Source organism: Anser cygnoides, chromosome 14 (assembly GCF_040182565.1).
Source record: "Anser cygnoides isolate HZ-2024a breed goose chromosome 14, Taihu_goose_T2T_genome, whole genome shotgun sequence".
Classification (NCBI taxonomy): domain Eukaryota; kingdom Metazoa; phylum Chordata; class Aves; order Anseriformes; family Anatidae; genus Anser; species Anser cygnoides.
Window position 1 is genome coordinate 7411197 of NC_089886.1, and position 19895 is coordinate 7431091.

General features: G+C 41.0%; 1 protein-coding gene across 1 annotated transcript; it reads right to left on the reverse strand.

The window, feature by feature from the left end:
- Positions 1–769: 769 nt before the first annotated feature.
- On the reverse strand, positions 770–19894 carry GEMIN5 (gem nuclear organelle associated protein 5). The gene is made up of 28 exons (XM_066977226.1): positions 19692–19894; positions 19375–19529; positions 18546–18727; positions 17635–17786; positions 17296–17415; positions 16981–17113; positions 16356–16515; positions 15511–15723; positions 14730–14815; positions 14187–14281; positions 13407–13540; positions 12174–12247; positions 11599–11780; positions 11358–11497; positions 10621–10792; positions 10138–10365; positions 9525–9638; positions 8983–9111; positions 8263–8358; positions 7827–7964; positions 7143–7290; positions 6469–6588; positions 5414–5624; positions 4458–4715; positions 3647–3809; positions 2631–3207; positions 2095–2191; positions 770–1416 (listed from the first exon to the last, which is right to left on the reverse strand). The coding sequence occupies exons 1-28, from the start codon at positions 19843–19845 to the stop codon at positions 1261–1263; spliced, it is 4587 nt and encodes a 1528-aa protein (XP_066833327.1). The 5' UTR covers positions 19846–19894; the 3' UTR covers positions 770–1260.
- Position 19895: the final 1 nt, after the last annotated feature.

Sequence of the window (19895 nt, forward strand, 5' to 3'; positions counted from 1 at the left end):
AGCTTATTCTGCAGGTGGATTAATCTTTTGGTATGACCCCTTACTTTTATCTACTGCTATTTGAACTGTTTTGATGCTGTACATGCCTTGAAGCAGGAACTGTATCAGTGTCAAGTCTGCATTCTGACTACAAGAATCTAGAACAGTTCTTGATTTTAGTATTTTTTTTAAAGAGAAATCTTTGTACTTACCAACTTTATAAATCTGTGACCTCCTATCCCATTATTTTTTTCTGCTGTACTTAAGTTGCTTCTAGAAATTACTAAGATGCTATATTCACTAAGGCTTTTACAGGCTTGCTTTTTGAGGAAGAGTTAGTTTTTATGTTAAGATGGGAAAAGCCTTAAGTAAGCTCTAAGACTGGTCAAAATGTTGAATGTTCAAGATTCCATAATCTAGGATCACTTCAGATGCTTAAATTGCAGCACCTTTATAGAACCTACTAGAACCTCACATTTACCTTTACTATAGCTTAAAAAAAAAAAAAAGTTCAGCCACGGACAGTGTCAGGAACAGGTACTTCAGCTTTTCCTGACCTGGAAAAGTCCCTTATCTCTTGCCAGTTATGCTGGAATCAACTGTAACAACTCTTGCCTTCCCTTTTAACTTGTATACTTGGCTTCATTCCACAAGGTTTAAGTCATAGCACACAATACTTGCTCTATCTAGCATGTTCAATTTATGTTGTACTTAAAACAACAAAAAGACTTGTTTTTAATGCATTCACCCTTGATTGACATTAATTTATATTCATCAAATCAAATGCCAATTCCTGCTTGTAGAACACTTTATTTAGAGGAGGGAAAATAAATTCACAATGCTTTTAAGAACAATACTGGTTGTAGGGTCAGACTACTTAAAGGAACCATTATTTTTTCCGAAGGGTGGCTCCTATTCTTCCTCTGCTGAAAGACTGATATAGCTGCTCAAAACTGTTTCTCTTGAACATAAATTCCAAGAGTTTTCCTTAGCTTAACTTCCAACAAATAAAAAAAGACAATACAAAAATCCTGTATACAGTTTCAAGGCCACATTCTACTGCTTTTGAGTTCTCTAACAACAATCTCTTCAGTAGTAGTTGATGACCATGAGTGTCTGTATATAAACCTGATTTTTTTGTAGTTTTATCCAAACTAGTAGTCATCAATAACCACATCCATAGAAACAAACCTTCGGTTGAAGGAAGAACAGCCTTGGTGATGTTAATTGGTGTTAAGCAATTGAGGGCAGCTCTAAGGAGCTGTGCCTGGTCTCAAAACGTCATGTCAAGAACTTCCTGCCAGCCTTCTCGTAAACGGTAGCAGTACCGTGTTTCCTGAGGAGATCCAATGCCTGTTCACGTAGTTCAGGAGGACACTGGGATCCAATGTGAAGGAGTACAAGGCAGCACTCCAGCACATCAGGGAAGGGAAAGAACTGGAAAAAAAAAAAAAGAAAAAAAAAGTGTAGCCTTGGAAGAGACAGTCATCAGATTTTTTTTTTTCCTGTTCTTCTAGGACATTAGCACATATAACCAAGTTTGTTGCCTTACGCACTATCACTGTGATTACCTTCAGTTATCTAACAGACTAGAGAAGAGAGGGGACAAGGCAGACTAGGAGAGATGGTTTTCCAGCACATGGTGTGGTTTCAGCAGTTTCTGATCAATACAGGTCATTTTATACTTGACATTCATGACTCAACTATCAAAACTGTTTTTGCAAACATAGTATCAAGTATTTTAAAAGTAATCCCATCAGAGAGTTTCAGCCAGGATATCCGAGTGAGAAGTTTTATTTGCGCTCTCCAACAGCGTGGAGATGTGTGAACTCTCAAAGCTGCCATAGGATCAAGTCAGTGAAAAGGAGGATGATTCCAGTGAAAAGGAGGATAATTCTGCTCACGTATGTGAGCCAGTCTGTATTTACACTGCTAGCACCAAGGCAGCAGAGTAAGACACCTTTATCTTACAAACCTAGAGTGCAACTGTGGCACAAAGAAAGTTGTTGCTCCTTACCTTACGTTAAAAAAAGGGGGGGAGGATTATATGATGAGACTCCCCTTACGAAAAGACTGTCTTCTTTCAGAACCATGCCACCTCTTCTGAAAACTTACCTTTAAACTGTCTGGAAATTCTGCTAGTTTCTGCTTTGCTTCTAGAAGGCGCTTCGTTAGCTCAGGGAGGGTAATTGTTTCCTTTACTTCATCTTTACTGCCAAGAAAAGAGCAGGTGTAATGGATTACTGTTTTGCTTAAATGACCACATAGCCTCCTCCCTACTGTAGTCAGAGCACAGGAGAGGGTTAGACAAGAACCCTCTAGTTCTTTCTTGCTGAAGTCCCAAATAATTGTTCAACGAAGAGACAGAACTGTTAGATCATGGTTGTCCTTTTCATTATCCTCCCCTTTTCAAGTTGCCCTGCTTGCTCACTGTATCAACACAGCCTGTGCATCAGAAAGGTGTTCAGCTGTGTTAAGTTCATGCATGTGGTGGTGCTCCTGGGATATGCAAAACTTCTGAGCAGTAGTATGTTAAAGTGTCCCTGGGCAATGAGCCTGAGATTAGAGGGAATCTGAGCTAAACAAGAAACCCGCTGCACAAACAAAAAGCAACACCTTTCAAACTCTTTGTTCCCGTTCTGAAAGCTTACCAGTTTATCTGGCTCTTGCCAGAGCTTGGTTTATCTGATTCATTCTCTGAACTCTGCGGCAGGTTGCCTTCCTGGATACTTCCGTTTGTGCTTTCCTGGAGATCATTCCTCTGCTGCTGATGCTGGTGTATCATGTCTGCTAAAATCTGCTGGACCTCAGCTATATCTCTCTGTGTGTTCTGTAAAGGAGCAGTCACTTCTGAAAGAAGCACTTTGCAGCCATTCAGTTTTGACTGTCTGTCTACCCAATCTACTGAGCTAGTTCTCGAGTCACTTCCTGGCTCACATCTCTGAAATTCAGTTGTATTGTTGAGATTTTTGTCCATCTTAGTTGCAGTTTGATCAGGAGTATCTTCAGGAGAGGAGGGACCTGAAATGGAACTCTGCTCAAGAGCTGTCTGCTCACTGGGACACAGCACAGGATCCAAACCAGTCTTTTGCGAGATGGTGGAATCTTTGGGTGGGTTCCACCACAGATCATACAGCAGTCCATAAGCCACGAAGCCCTCTAAACTTCTGCAAGCAGCCATGCTTTGAGAATTTGTGCTGTCCAGTTTGTCTCTCAGGTTCTCACAGCCTAATAATGAAAAAAAAAAAAAAGGATTATAAATAGATTATAAAATAAGAGCTGCAGGATAAATGCATAGCATGCTCTGGAGAAGAAAGGGAAGAACAGCCCAGAGTGATTTCTAACTATGAGAGGAACAGAGCTTTCCAGTGTGCCCATCTCCCTTACAGATCAGAGCGTGCTGGATTTCTAACGTCACCACCACTGGGTGACATTGCTGAGCTTCCTTCCAGTCAAGAATTTTCATCTCCCAGCAGCCCTTGCACCACCCTGATTCCATAGACAACGAAGTGAACTCAGCATGGGAGCGGTACACTGCTAAAAGCCAAGTTTCCTTATACACGGGAATATCTTACTCCTGATATTATGCCTAGTAATAATAATGGGCACATAGCTCTGAAGATCCCCTTATTTGTCAGTGCCAGGAGATGTACTAGAAAAGACTTACCGTCAGGAAGGAAGATACTGCAAATCTCTTGCATCAAAGTAAAATTGCCGGCATCGTAACTGCGGGTCACAGCACCAAGAATACTTTTCACTGCTTCATCCCAAGCGGCAGCCTGATAGCTCAGTGCTGCAAGGGTCAGGTCATGGGAGATATGGAAAAGCACCTAGAGGAAGCAGCAGAGAGCACAATGAATAATTTTACTGCTAAGCACGAATGACTCACTGGTTAAAACCATTACAGAAAAGTCCAGAAGCACATAACTTGCTCAAAAGCAACTTCCACAATGATGCAATTTACATAGTTTATGTAGGAAATCAGAGCACTTTTACGTGACTTGTCACTGTAATAATCAGCAACTGTGCTTGCATGTGTCCTACTAATTTGTACATCAAAGGTCAGTGACTCACTGAGGTCAGAGAGTTGCAGGAGCACCAGCTTATGACCAGACTTTCTGAACTCCAGGATATTTTGACAAGCACTCCTGCTTCTCCTGACAGTTCTACACAAAACCCCGTATCACTGCTGAGAATACTCAGCTATGCCAGTCACTCCCACCCAGCCAGCACGTCAGTGATCTCAGTGCTCATCACTGACACCATATGTGCGTTCTTACCCTGTGCAGAAACAAACTGGTAGGTATGGAAGCTGCCCCAGGTGCCTGTCATCTACCTCTCTCAGACTATAACCTCATCTTTTAGCAGGATGCAGAAAGCAGTCCCCTGGAAACAGCTCACACAACACCACAACATGGCTGTGTTTTACTGCACATGCCGTAGCGAGGCTTAGCGTGTACAGATCCAAGTCCAATTACCTGCTTTGGGTGGGTGTTGCTGGTAGAAGGAGGATGCTCAATGCTGCATAGCTGCTCCCGTGCACACGTGGCTTTTTCAGCAGTGTTCATGCCCAACACCTTCTGCCACACTTCTATCACCATGTCAAAAAATGAGGCATCTCTGTTCAGCTCCCAGCTGTGGTAACAGGGAGGCACAGGGCTCTTTCGGTTACAGGGATTTCTTTCACTAAGGCACTTGCAAAGCAGTTCGTTGAGGCAGAAAACAAGTCTTTGCCCCTTTAAAAAGAGGAAAAAAAAAAGCACTGAGCTGTTGCAAAACAAAAAACAATCCCTTACTGACTATAGAAGCGGTCAAAGTTAAAAATGTGGCTAGTAGCAGCTTGCTGGTGATGGTGCTTCACAACAGCAGCTACCAAATAAAAATGCTGACAGACCAAGAGGCTCTAAGGTCAGAAGGAAGCCTCAAAACGAGTAAAGTAACCTTCTGCTTCACAATCCACACAACAATGAATTCCTGGATTAAACCTGTAATAGCAGATGGAGTTACAGTGAGCACATTCACTCTGAATGACACTGAACACCACCTTTTACCTCTTTCTTCTGATTAGTATTATGTACTGATAATAAATAAATTAAAATAAATCTGAGTAAGAAAACGGTAATACATCAATAACAACAACAACAAAAACAAACAAAAAATAGAGAAACCTCTACTACCTCTCTTACATACTTAAGATGCATGGAGCCTATCTATGTGCCTCCTTACCACACGCCCCTTCTGCTCTGCAAATATGCATTTATTTATTTATTTTTAAAAGTGCTATTGCACAAACTTTTAGTAAAATATTTTGAGGCAAAACCCATTCAGGACTTCCTGTGGATTGTTAATATATGGGAAGAGGTGCAAAGTTAATCAAGCTAATCTGGAGAGAGACAATGCTAAAATGAAGCAGAAAGGAAAGAACCAGACTCACAAATAACGTTTTCTGTTGTTGAAGGACCTCCTGAGCTCCAACCCAGTTTCTGGATAACAGCAGCTCTTGGGCACATCTGAAAGACAAACTTGCCGACAATTCCTCCTCTCCAGATAACAGAGCAAGCTCAGCAGCAGCTTTAAGGGATGTCACATCCCCCTTTTTTGCCAACACCTTAACTGCATCATAGGGTGAGGAAGCTCCCAAATAACTGAAGAGATACAAGCAAATTGACCTCAGGTTAGTACTAAGATACCACTTAGAAACTGTATTGCAATAGTTCTAGCACAAACTTACAATGAAGATAAACTTTTATTTTCCACATGGAGTCAGAGTTCTCATCACTTTGCTTTAAAAAAGGTTGCTAGAGACAGAGGTGCCTGATCCAATGCAAAGCTCCAGAGGGAAAGTGGCTCATCATACTGGTCTGGATGGCGGCACACACGCCATGCATGGCTTAGAAGAGTAATACAACAAAACAGACTCAAAGACAAAGATTAGAGCATTTGTCCGGATTTTGGCTGAATCTTTTCAGAAGTGTGAACACTCCAAAAATGCCAAAGCCGCAATCAACATCAAGCAAAGCCACCACACTATTCCAGGCCAAAATATTTCAAGCACAGTTAGTAATTTTGGTAGACACAAATTTGAAACACTCTGATTGGAGGAGGGGGACCCACTGATTAGGATGTTAGCTAAGGGAACAAGAAACTCAAGATCAACCGCTGCACTGCACATTTCCAGTGGAAAGGTTAGAATGCTCACACAGACTTTTTGCATACATCTTAATTTTAGTCTTGCTAGACTAGTTTCCCAAGACTTCCACTAATGACTCTGAAAAGAGGTGGCTGCACTATAGTATGGAATTCGGGCCTTCTGCTCTGAACTGCCCTCTGGTGCTTCTTTTCATACTACACTACAGGGAGTCTAGTAAGAGCCTCAGAAAGCACCTTAGACAAATAATGAACAGGCCAGTTATCAGATCCTACTGCTAAAAAGTCAACAACTTGTTTCAGGTATTAAACCAATTCTGTCTTCTTACCAGTAACACTTACCATTTGGCAGCCATGGAATAATGACCATCTTTCTCTAACAGAGCTGCCCAACTCGTGTAGAGATCCCTCAGAATTGGATCTTCTGGACGCAACCTGGCCTTAGCGATTACAATTGCTTCCCTAATGCGCATAAGAGAAACCAGACAGAAAAGTTGATTGACTGTATAAAAAACAAATACCTCCTCCTTTTGTAAGGGAAGTTTCTCTTGCATTTAAAAAGAAACTGCCTCAAGTATTTTATGTCCATGAACAAAAAAGAAAACTTGTCTCACTAGATCAGAAAACCAATGCCATTACATCTTGAGATCCCATCTCCTATTTAAAAAGCACCCAACACTTTGAGAAACCCCAAACTGATAATACCTGTATCTGGCTACACAATCCGCCATGGGGAACATTCTACAGAAAATGTTTTAATTCAGAGTAAACAAGAACTACGTTGTTTTATTCCATTCTTTTTCAGTTATTGTGTCTTAATCATTAATATGTAGCGCAGTAGGTAATTTTTTTACATCATACTTCTGTGTAGAGTTGGTAACTTCTCTGTAAACACTCTCATGCAGCTTCCACAGTGCAGATGTTACAGCACAATGGCTGTACCTCACAATCAAACCATCAAAGGAAATCTACCCCACTAGAAAATAACAAAAATCTAAACAGAAATATACAACAACCTGTAAAAATGATTCACTTTCAGGAGCTCAACAGCCTCATATACTTTATGGATGGACAGGAGATGGGAGGCAGCTTTCACATATTGCTCCTGAAAGCACAGCTGCTTTGCAAAGGCTTCTACTGTCCAAACCCAAGCCTGATATCCAACTGCAAAAGAAAAGGCAATACAATTACATGCAAAGTTTTAAAACTGGAAGAATTCCTGCAAGACTGACATCATCACTGGTTTCTTCAACACGTAACTCTTCTCCACCCCAGATTAGTTTCTCTCTCTTTTTTTTTAATCATTCTAATACAAGCTGAGGAAATGAGACAGGGAAAAGCTTGGACTTGAACACAGTTGTAAGATTTCAGTACCAGTAAATACAAAAGCGTATTTAAATCAACAGCAAGCCAGAGGGACTGCAACACGTGTCAAAGTACCAACTTTATCCTTGGAAGCACAGCCTGCTCCTCTGAGAAGTACCAGAGCACTATATTTTCTGCTATACCAACCTAGGGGCGCTTGTGGTCTTTTTCCTCTGTCATAAGCATGATTTGTGTTTGACTTTTGCCATCACGCAGTTAAAGAAGCAACTTCTTTCCAATCCAGAAAAATTGTGAGTTTCCAACTCAGGAAATCATAATGAGGTGACCCTTGGCAGCTAATTCAATCTACTTATGTGTTACAAGAACAAACATACCCATAGGCGAGATTGCTACCAGCTGGTCTGTCAGCTCTCCCCTCTCAGCAGCTGCCTGGAGGACACCCTTCATATCTCCTTTCCACAACATGAGCTGCTGAAAGAGCTCGGGATGCCCATTCTCCAAGTGATATTTTCCTGTTTGAAGTAAACACACTTCCTAGTTACTTATCGGCATGAGTGCAACAGCATTATTCACCATTGTAAAATACAGTGGCAAAAATGAATTTGTTCTGGCTTAAGACATTGCAGATTTGCATCTGAAAGCCATAAAAACTGTTTGGGAAAAGCAAGTCTTTTGTTCTCTTCATAAAGACCTGCATTCTCAAACCTACACTGTAATCTGCAGTGAAGAAAATTCAAGCATTTTTCCTAATCTGTCTTCTCCTTGAATGTCACAGTGACAATGTCAAATTGGTCTCATTATTCGCTTTACCTTCCACATCAATCATGTTGTGCAGAGAAGCTCTGTCTGCGAACAGCCCCAGGTGGATACGATCCCCGAGGTCAGGGGACACATCTTCATTATGATCTAACACAGATAAAGAGAATGAACATTCAAGATTTGATACAACACAGGGAACTAGGACCTGCCAAGTCACTGTTCTGCTCCACTACACTCAACTATTGCATATATCTGAATCTTCCACTTTCTTACCTGTATAGAGATTTAACAAGTGCTCACTTTCACAGATCATTACTCTGAATTTGTACCTAAGCTTGATTAGAAGGACTATGTGTGAGCAGAACATTTATTCCAAATCAAACATAGCAAGTTCCCTTGCATGCTCTGAGTCTATGGAACCATACTGTGAGAATAAAAACATCTCCCTCGCGGCTTTTCTCCTGCACGTATTGTGCTTCTGAAAGTGAAAAAAAACTTTGCAGCTCTACAAACAATTTTACCTCCATCTCTACTATATACAGGATCCTACACAAAACTTGTCTGGAGTGCCTACAGAATGCTGAAACACTTCAGGAGAAGCAAGATAGAAGACTGTAACTTGTCGCACAAAGGCCAAGATTTCCAAAAGTTAATGCCTAGTGGTCCAAAGCAAGTCCTTAGACACATACTTCTGAATATTTTAGAGCACCTACCCCCTAAGTATTTTACCCAGTTGATCAGATGGAGGAAGCTGCAGTTTAAGATTGATACCTTTGGTTTTCAGACATGTAGCCAGCCTCAAGCAGTCCTGATGCAATTCATCTTTTGATCTGTGATCCATGGATGTGGTGAAGGGTAGAATAGAGCGAGGTTTCTTCTTCTTCAGAGAGGCATCAAAAGCTGAAAAATCAGTCACAGTTTAGTCACCGCTGCACAGTTACAAGTCTACAGCAGAACTCTCAGACATACTCCAAAACAACCCTGTTCCTTACATGTGAAAATAAAAACCAGATTCTCAAGTGCCACCTGCATCTCTTTTATGACAATTCCAACATTTGAACACTGATCATTTTGCTTATTTTTCTGCCCATCTTGCCTGGACAAGAACTAGCAACTAGAAGGCAGTATCTCAGCCCACATTAAACACCAATTGACTTGACAAGCAGGGAAAATAAGAGAAGAAAACTGAAATATTACAGAGATTTTAAGAGAATCTCCTTCTCCACCACTTTTTGGTGTCTCATTAAGAAGTGAAGCTACTGCCAAACTCCATTCTAGCAGTCCCGCATCAAAACAATCTGAAACATACTAACTTGGTTTCTCTTTAGGTGGATCTTTTTTCACAGGAGTAGCTTTCTGGGTAACAAAAGGCTTTGACAAACTGAATGGAGGGTATTCAGATGCAGATGAAGATGTATCCTTGGACACTGTGGAGTTAAGTGATTAAAAAAGTGATTGAAAAAGGAAAAAACCCATAGCAAGACACCTGACATACACATTCTGTAACAATAATTTAAAAATAGAAAGAAAGTAAGCTTTGCTTTGCCATAGAACTTAATAGCATTTTAGGGAAAGTAAATAATAAGAAAATGTTACAGAACTGTCAGAATGCTAAGATGTCAGAAGGCACTAATGAAGGTCTATCATTACAAGACTTATCATCAGAAGGCAACACTGATCAAAAATGACACTTTTTCAAGACATGGTTAATTCTGTTCATTAGTCCAGAACCTCTTATTTAAACACAACTAGTCCCAAACTAGTTTATAAAATTATGATTTCAGAACACCTTTCCTATTTCCTTCAAGTGGACTACTTCAATAAAACAACATTATGAGAAAATCCTGCATGAAAGTACTAAGCTTGCTGATGCTCTGAAGGCTGAGCAGTCTGGGAATCATTAAACTAAGACACTTTAATTATTACCGGCTGCGGAAACTTTATCAGGCAACTCCGTCTCCCGAGCTTCTTTTTCTCCTTCATGGTCTGACACTCCATTTTCCTCTAGCAATACATCCTTCATGCTCTCATCTCCATTCACGGCATCACTTAGATCCTGTTTGGCGGGACTCTTTCCTATAGGCTTTTTCTTCTTCTTGGCTTTGACTTTTGGTTGGATACTTCTTTTCTTCTCTAATTCTATACTTTTTTTGCCTATAAAGGTCACAAAAATTACTTTCACATTATTTGTAGAGATTTTTAGTGTACAAGCTGTCTGCCTCCCAAAATCAACATTTTGTTTTCCAATAGGGATACAACTCTATTTAAAACTGGACAGTTTATCCCTGAAAGGGTAGCAGGCAGGTTTGAATTCAACAAAGAAAACTTTACTACCATTTCATGGCAACCCTCTATTCCCCAGCTCCCACATCCTCTTCAGGAAAGGATCTTCTGTTTGAATATACTTACCCTGAGGAGGCCGTGTATGTTCCTGCTTTGAGATGTACCACTTGTGAACATAAAAGTCGTCAGCTCCAGTATAAACAGAATCCGAATCCACTGGTGACCACTGCACACACAGTAGCCTGCCCTGGTGCCCTCGATAGTTGCAGAGTGGCTCTTCCTTCATAACATCCCATACCTTATGAACCAGAAAGAAACCAAATTACTCAAGAAGTCTCCTCCTCCCTTAAAACTCTGCATTTCCTCTTCAGTGATTCGCATTTTATGATCTTCTTTATTAGTGAGCTTACAGATATATTTCAGTTACCAATAGGTAAATGGAGAAAACTCAAGAGCTTGCTTTGTTCGCAATGATATATCTGCATCCTTCTTTTTTTTAAAGATCCAAAAATGCTAATATGAAAACAATAACAACTGGACTTAAAAATCAGTTTGTGAGGCACAAAAACATATCCACTGCCCAGCTTCCCTTTACAAATTTTCATAGGTCTGCACTAAAAGCCTTCTTTGCAACATTTTCATTTGTGCAGTGTGTAGGAAAACCAGAAATAAACATAAGGCAAAATGTATCTCTCTGTTTCAGCTATCCAGAATAAGATTGTTGCCAAGGGAAAACATGCAGTAATTAAGCAAGTTAAATTCACAAAAGCTTTGTTGTTCAGTCAGCTGGGTTCAAAAATACTGCAGAACGGATGATTTGAAAGCAAAACAAATACACTTCTGAGGGGCTGTAGAGCAAATACCTGTGCAGTGCCATCGTAACAAGCTGATACCAATCTGCCTTCATGGTGGGGACTCCAAGAAAGACTTGTGATTTTAGCTGTGTGCCCCGACAGAGTTCGAAAAGGCTCTGTTATTGTCAAAGGACTTTCTGAAGTGTTCTCTGAAAGAACAAAGAAAATGATAAAGTATGGCTGGCAATACAAACCAGGAATAAAGCAAAACAAGATGCCAAGACCTGGAATATAATTTGCAAACTATTACCTACGACACTCTTCAGATTATGCACATAAATAGTGGCATTGACTGAGCCTGAAGCTATCAAGTAACTCAGCTCTGGCTGGCTCCCATGCTCATGATGCCATCGAATAGCGTTAATCAGTTTATGATGCTGCTGGATAGTGCAGAGCAACTTCAAGCTTGGAGCCTGAAATATTTCAATTGACCTGAAATGTAAGAACAGCAATGTAAGAAATTTATGTCAGTGAAAATGGGATTTTTTTCTTGTTGTTATCCTGCATAAGAACAACAATCCATGAAAAAGAATAGCTAAATGAGTTTTTCTTTTCCTGATTCAAGTCACACCCTGGTTTAATATACCAAGAAAGTGTGTTTCAGTCAGATTAGATCCCTGAAAAATTACTTAACACGATGCTGTGGATCAATGTCACAAGCAACTAAACCAAACATCAGCAAAGAATGCTGTATTATCACAATTCAGGCACACTGGCAATGAAACAAAAGAGACAAACCAGGATAACAAAAGTACTTTCGCTTCACTAGAGTGACTCGACTCAGGATCGGCACATACACAACCTTAACCTACAAGCAAAACATACCCATCTTCATTGCCAAGAGCCAAGAGTCTGCCATCTGGTTTCCAGCTAATCTCTGTGCGTGCAGGCAGTTTGTGCTGTAGAAAGAAGACACAACTATTAGAAACAAGCACACAAACTCTTAAGTCTCTTCTTGGATGCATTCAACAGAACAAGACCAGCAACGGGACAGTTACAATTAGCCTGCAGAATCAAAGTCACAAAACTGCTGGCTGAGTTATGTAGCAGTGACGTAAGCTCGAGCAATTAAGGACTGCAAAATGATGCAAGAATCAGTGACTATTTTTATCCGTTTGGTGGAACGTCTCAAAGGAAGTCTGTCTGGTTTCCAGTAAGACATTAACGCTCAATTCTCCTTAGGCTCCCTAGAAAGCCCCAGACTTTCCAAGAAAATTCTACCACCCTTCAAAAGAAATCAATATTTACTGTAATTCTTCCTATTCTTTCTAATCTGGATGCAAGTGACTTGCAGTACAACTGTGATTTAGATGCCTAAAAATGATTATTTCATTGCTTATGACATTAGTCTCTTAACTTCCAGCAAGTCTTTTACTCAAGCATGAAGCCACAACCTAGCTGATCTAGTATATTCTGACTGACTTCAGTTGAATTATGCTGTCTCACAGCAACTGAAGACTTAACCCACTTCACTTCCTTTATCCTTTCAACTAAGAAATGACTGAATCATACCCGAGAACTAGTTATGGTCAGTTATCACCAACTGCTCTGCATTAGCAGAAGTGTAACAGGAAATAGACTCATGCAGAATCATGAATGCCTTTACCTACTGCTATGTTTATTTTAAAAAATGAAAAAGTTAATGTTTGCAACAAAAGAACCAGAGAAACTGAGGTAGTTAACCCATGCATGCCCACCACGTGGTCTAAGCTATGACATTACTCAGGATATTACTTCAGCTGTGTTGAAACTGGAAAGCTCTGTATAAACCAATTATTTTAAACAGCCATGTACAGCTTTATAGAAGAAAAATAGAACAGTAAGTAACTGATGCCAGGAACAGATGTCCCATGTTGACACTGGGGAAGAGAAGACTCTTTCAGTGGCAAACACATAAACTGTCTAAAGAGTTTCACCCGTGGAGACTGAGGGTTTTATATATTTTTTTTTTGTTACAGATTCATCACGGATGCAAATTCAGAAACCTACAACTACAGGGCTACAAGAACTATGACACGGTTACCGCAGATCCATAGAAAAAGACAAAATCATACTCACTTTGATTGAATTAGTGTCTCTGATGACCTTGTTGATGTCATTTGCCTCCCCACTAAGCTTCCAAGGGTTGTGTTGAAAAACAATACCTTCCCCAGCACAACTATATAAAGTTACAGAGGGTTGTTCACCTTCTCCTATTCAACAGAGGAAATGACTAAATATATTATGTTCTTCATCAGTCTTAGCAAAAGCAATTACTCCCACTATAAATCAAACATTATTTTAAAAAGCTGTGTATGTGCTTTGATTGCCTGAGATCTGGCAGCAAGAAATTCTCACAATACAATCCTCTGAAATGACCTCTCATTTCCAGATATCTCCATAGTACAATCGCTTCACATATTTATACTCCCTTTAAAGCTTGGTCAGTGGAAAAAAGAAATAAGCTGTATAAGAGGAGCTAATGGCGCTATTCTGTTTAGTTTGAATGGTAGAAACATATCTATGGAGCTACGGAACCCACATCTGACCCTAAACAATTACTGCAGAGTCCATGCAGTTACTTGCTTGTAATACCCTGAGGTAAGTGCAGAGGTGGTGTACTCCACTCCCACTTACTTCCTTTAAAGCTACTGGAATTCAAGAACTAGAACAGATTGTTTTGCTCCCTTGCAAAACTATTAACGATTCCTCTAGCAGAACACATCCTTAGTGGCTTGAAAGGATGGCTACCAAACAAATAGGGCTGTCTTTCCTAAGGAAGGAAAGCACACCAATTTCATGGCATCTGTGGGCTCCGTGCGGATGTCCTACTTTGTCACGAGACATTGCAAGACTCACCAGAAGACAGAGGAGGAGTCGGAGGCCCCCAGGCTAGTGTGTACACAGTCTTCTTGTGGTAAGTACTGGAGATCTGAGGTGGCTTGTTCTTAGCACTGGGCAGGAATATAAGAAAGCAGGGGTAATCAAATTTCAGCAAAGGGAAATACAGATGAAAATAAAATAAATCAAAGCACCACATTCCAGTGGTGAAAATGGACAACACCTTCTGTAGAACACTACTAGAAACAGAACAAAACTGTCTTGATGAACTGCACCCGCATGTTGCTCTTCATTTTCTGATAACATCTTTCTAGTTAAAGTTTCCCTTGACTGATGACCTCCAAGACATGATGGTTATGCAATTTGAGCAAGGTTACTTAAGAGCTACCAGACATAATGAAGAGATGAAAAGATACACTGAAAATCCATCTGACTGCTTTTAATTTAATCCTATCTCTTATCTAACAGCAAACATATACCTCAGGAATGACCACATCACCTAATGCATAGTGACACACCAGCAAGATCTGACACTAACGAACTAGAAAGCTTCTTTCTTACCTGCTGGAAAAGGTGTCAAATATGCCAACTTTTCCATCATCTGTTCCAAAAGCCAAGCAACCTTCCTTAGTTGGATGCCATGATAACTGCAAGAAAATTAGAAAGGGACACGAAATTACACAAGCCACATACAATTTATTTCTAAGTAATAAACAAAAAATTAAACACTGAAACCGATAAGCAAGGACTGTCCCTTATATCCACTCTTCCAACTATAGCCACTTGATTTGATCACTCCACAATGAGTATCAAAGACTCTCCCCATGATCAGTTATTGGGACGAGATGAAAGGTACTAAAACCATTAAAATACTACTTTATATCTACATTACAAGAACAGTATAGGACAGTGAGTAATCTTTTGGTACAAACAAGAGTATCTACCATGTTCTAAGGCTGCCACCTTTTACCAAACGTTAGCCTCTGGTGAATCACTAGTCAAACCAAACCTGAAGACATCCATGTCAGGCTTTGTGCACGTCATAAACCCCCTACCAGAGCAAGGAGAACCATGGATGAAGCAAGGAACAATCGCAAAGGTGCATAAAACCAAAAAAGTAAGGAAGTTTCTAGGGCTATTAAAAGGTCTAAAAGCGTGTTGCTCGATTCTGACATGTATTATATACCAGAAGAATTGAGCACAAAAGGAACAAGTTGGCTTTGTATGTATTTGGTTGGGAAAAACCTTCTTCAGAGTGAAAGACAAACTTTCTTCAAAAAGAAAAACAGAGTAAGAGGAATAGAAGAAACAAGAAAAAAAAGGGAATCAGAAGCACACTTACTGCCGTAACTTTGGATTTTATGCTTTGCCAGAAGGTTTTGACGTCATAGATATTGCTCATGGACAAAGTATTCCAGACACGGATCATGCTGTCCCCTACACCGATGGCAAGGCAGCCTGGGTCCACCGGGGAGAAGGCAAGACTATAGACAAATCCCCCGAGCGAGGGCATTGTCCAGCTACAATCAAGAGTTGATAGGTCCCAGCACTTCACCTAAAGAATATTTAAGAAAGAATGAATGGTAAATGTAGTGACCGGTATGACAAGGAAAAAACAAAGCACAAGTGAGAGGAAGAGTCAGAGGGTCAAATTCAAGACAATGTATGCCACTTCCACCCAGGGGAGTATGTCACAGATGACTGTAATAATTGGAAGACTGTAATGGAGCAGACAAAATGACTATGCTTTAATACTATGGTCCTCTTTTGACCTCAAAACAGGAGGCTCTCTGCTGCCTGTAAAAGGCAAAAAAAAAAAAAAAAAAAAAAAAAAAAAAAAAAAAGCTTTAGTTTGTATAAGTCAGTACTGTAAATGAATTTAGGAATGAAAATAAAGCCATATTAAAGTGACATATACAGAAAGAACACGGTAAGCTCTCATTATTTAATGTTTACCATTCAAGTCCAGAGGGGCATAATCATTTGGTCCATGATGGTAAAAGCTTGAGCTTACAAACTAACAAAAACACGCACAGCCTGCGCTCAGAACAAATTTTAAGCCACGTTATAAAATGCTGAGATCAACCCACTTTAGGAGAAAATATATAGCTACAAAAGGGGTAGTTTCACTCAGTCAAACTGTATAGCCACTGCTATTTTTACGTTAATTTGAAAACGGGTTCTTACATCTCTATCCATTGAAATGGAAAAAAGCAGCTCTTTGTCTTGATGCTTCACGGAACACAGATTGAACACAATACGGGAGTGATTTTGTCCTTCTGAAGATCCTAAAAGCGTCCACTTGCGTTTTCCAGGTTGGGTCAAATCCCAGAGCAGCAGTTCTCCTCTGCAAAATTCAAAGCGTATACTTCATTGTTCACTTCAAAACAGTAACACAGGCTGTTGATGGTAACACATATGAACATACTGCAAGTGTAAGAGTAATACCATACTAAATCTAGACTCACATGCACTACACGTCCCTATACAGAGATATACAAGACCCTACAGATAACCATACTTAACCACATTGAAGACTGACATGCCATTTTCTCCCATTAAATGGGCAAAATCACAATCAGTACCATTAGCAGTTGATATTCAGTTAGATTATAGGATAAATAATGGGACAAATAATATTATTCTAGAAGTCTGAACTCCCACTTTAACTCTTGGCCTGTCCTGTCTCCAGCTAGATCATGAAAGGAAAAAGATGGAGAAGTCAGGGTTTCCTACCCAGTTCTTCCTTCAGTATTGAATAAATTAACCTACAGTTACTGTCTGTACCCAAATGGCTGCGTGTCCTACTTACCCAAAGGAGCTGGATACAATTTTTGTGGAACGACCACAAGGCCAGTGAACAGTCAGCCAAATACGCTCTTTGACAGCAGGATCAATAGCTCCACCTCTTCTCTTTGTGGGTGGCAACTTCAAAGTCATAACACCTACAGAACCAAAAGGGATCATCTAGACTTTGTACATCAAAATCAGACAGAAAAAGAAGCCCTGTAAATCTGACGCTTTAAGTACACTCCCCACGCTTTAAACTACAAATGAAACCTGCACTTAGAGAGGAGCTCTTCTCCCATATTGCTATTGTTTATCTCACAGTATTAATTTTACTTACTTCTGCCTCTAGTACAGCTCCATATTCGTATGGTCTGATCTTTGCTTCCTGAAGCCAGGTAACAACCTTTCTTCGCAGCTGTATCTTGACTCAGCTCCCCATTTGGAACTTCACCTTCTCCTGAAGGAAATACCATAGAAGTCAAATTATTATACTCTAAAATTCAAAGCTCTGTAAAAATTACCTGAAAATACATTGCTCTGTATCAGAAAATACTTTAACTGAACTCATACGTTGCCTCTGATTAGGTACTTACTGACTTTCTATAAGGAATTCAGTTCTTTAGGACATTATGTGAGCTAAAAAGCATTTCACAAACTATTAATCACTTCTACGTACCTTGGAGTTCATCTTGCCAAGCAGGTAACCTTTCTTCACCAGGCACAGGGCACCAGGCCAGGCAATGTATTTCATCGTCATGGCCTCTTAGCCTATGAAGAATTTCTTTTTTCCTGCTGATGTCAATTACAATCACCATGCCATCCTTGTACCTAAAAACAGAGATTTCAATTAACCACTAGATTCTTGGATCCTTGCGGAACATCATCTAACCTGGCTACCAAGCTATTTACCAGGATCACTATCTCCATATTACAGAAAGAGAAGTTAAATAACAAGCAAAATGAGAATAGTTGTCAACTTCAGCTCAAGCAGAGCACTGGCATACATGCAGCTGCCTTCTTTTCAAGATGTGCAACCACACAGTACATTTGGCTTCAAGAATGACACCAATTTATTAGCAATACAGCTTTCAGAAACTTTAAAAGTAACAGTGGCTTTTACAAAAGGAAAACTTTTTTTTTTTTTACCACAAGTTGCTTCTACTCCCTCCCTTCTCTTGTCTTTGTTTTCCCTCAAGAGAACTGTATTCTCAAGTCTAAAGGGCTTTCAGGTTCAATACAGTCTCAGGTTTGCAAAGGACAGGAATTGCAATGGTTGACAATGGCTCAATAAGAACTATGCAACTCTGTTCAGATGAAGTAACCTGTACCAGGACAAACACTAGTGAAGTCTATTAAAGAAAGATAAGTTTTCAGTAACTTCAGGGATTAAAACCAAACCTGGTCCTGTGAATTGTTACAGAATTCTACACCTTGTACATCTACTAATCAAAATGTTATTTCTAAGTTGTTGTATGCCAGAAGAAAAAAACAGCCACCAAAATCTCTTAAAAATAACCTTACAATTGTGCAGCAAAATATCCAAACAAGAACCTTTCAGAAGAAGAATGGGAAGCAAAACATACTTACCCAACAGCCACGAGGTTTTCATTATGAGGAGAACAAGTGAGACAAAAAATTGTCCGAGGCTCTGGGAAGAATTGCTGGCTGTCGCTTCTGCTATGCCAGTAACAAACAATTATCCCTTTTTCATCACCGGATACAATCAAATCCTTCACAAGGGGTGACCAGTGCAACGCTGAAACTGCATTCTGAAGAAAGACAAATGAATACATTTAAAGCTGTCTAGTATGCTTGGCCACTGAATTTATTTTGGAGGTCGTTTAAAGAATTAAAGCACAGAATAAAATGAAGTGCATTTAGCAGCGGTTTCTTTTGGATGGAAAACAGACAACAATAACCTAACAGCCTGCTTTCATTCGCTACCTAGAAATCATGTAACACTGAACACAAGCAGAAAATACTCTGTGAGCACTCCTCAGTATCAGTTGGGTTAGTTCTAAACCTTTTCAATTATTTTGGGCTTTTGCACATTTGACTTATTTGCCAGCATCCTGAGTCACAGCAGCTGTCCATGTGTACGTTCTTACCCCCGTCCTGTGCAGGATGATAACTTGCTGAAAAGATTTTAAGCAGGCATGGTCTGGGTGAAGTGGCATTGAGCACGTGCTACAAGCACAGGCATGCTTGATCACAGAGCTCTGATGACTGCCCACTGCTTGGCTTGTGAGGATGTTGTAACAACAACGCAGACCTAAGGCTAGGAAAAAAAACCTATCCAGAAGCATTTATCCGTTCTAACCTCACCACTTCAGGATTTTGCCTCGGGTTAGCGTGAGACCCTCCCCCCCCCACCTGAGATATAAAAGGGCGGGCTCCGGCAGCTCCTGGCTCCCACCTGGTGCAGGTCGTGCTCTCCCAGCGGGCCCAGGCTGTCGGCGTCCCACACCTGCACGCTGCCGTCGTCGGAGCCGCTGGCGCAGAGGCCGCCGTGCGCGGGGTGCCGGCAGAAGGCGAAGGCGGCCACCCTGTCCGTGTGCCCGATCAGCTCTCCTGCACCGGCAACCAAGGGAAGCCCCGTGAGCACCCCGAGCCTTCCCACACACCCCAGACCCTCCTAATCCCCCCCCCCATGCCCCCTCACCCCCCTCCCGTTACCCCCCACGCCGTGAGGCGAGGGGGCAGCGAAGCCCCCCCTCCGGTCCGCCACGGTACCGTAAAAGGCGGGCGCGGCGGGGCTGCTGACATCCAGCAGGCAGATGCGGTGCCTGGCGGCGAAGCCGAAGAAGCGGCCGTCGGCGCTGGTGTCGCTGCAGCGGCTGCAGTACCAGTTGGGCGAGGCGGGCAGCACCCGGCCCGCCGCCGCCATCTCGCCCCGCCGCCGTTACCTCACGCCGCGGGCGCTGCCGTCGGGCGCAG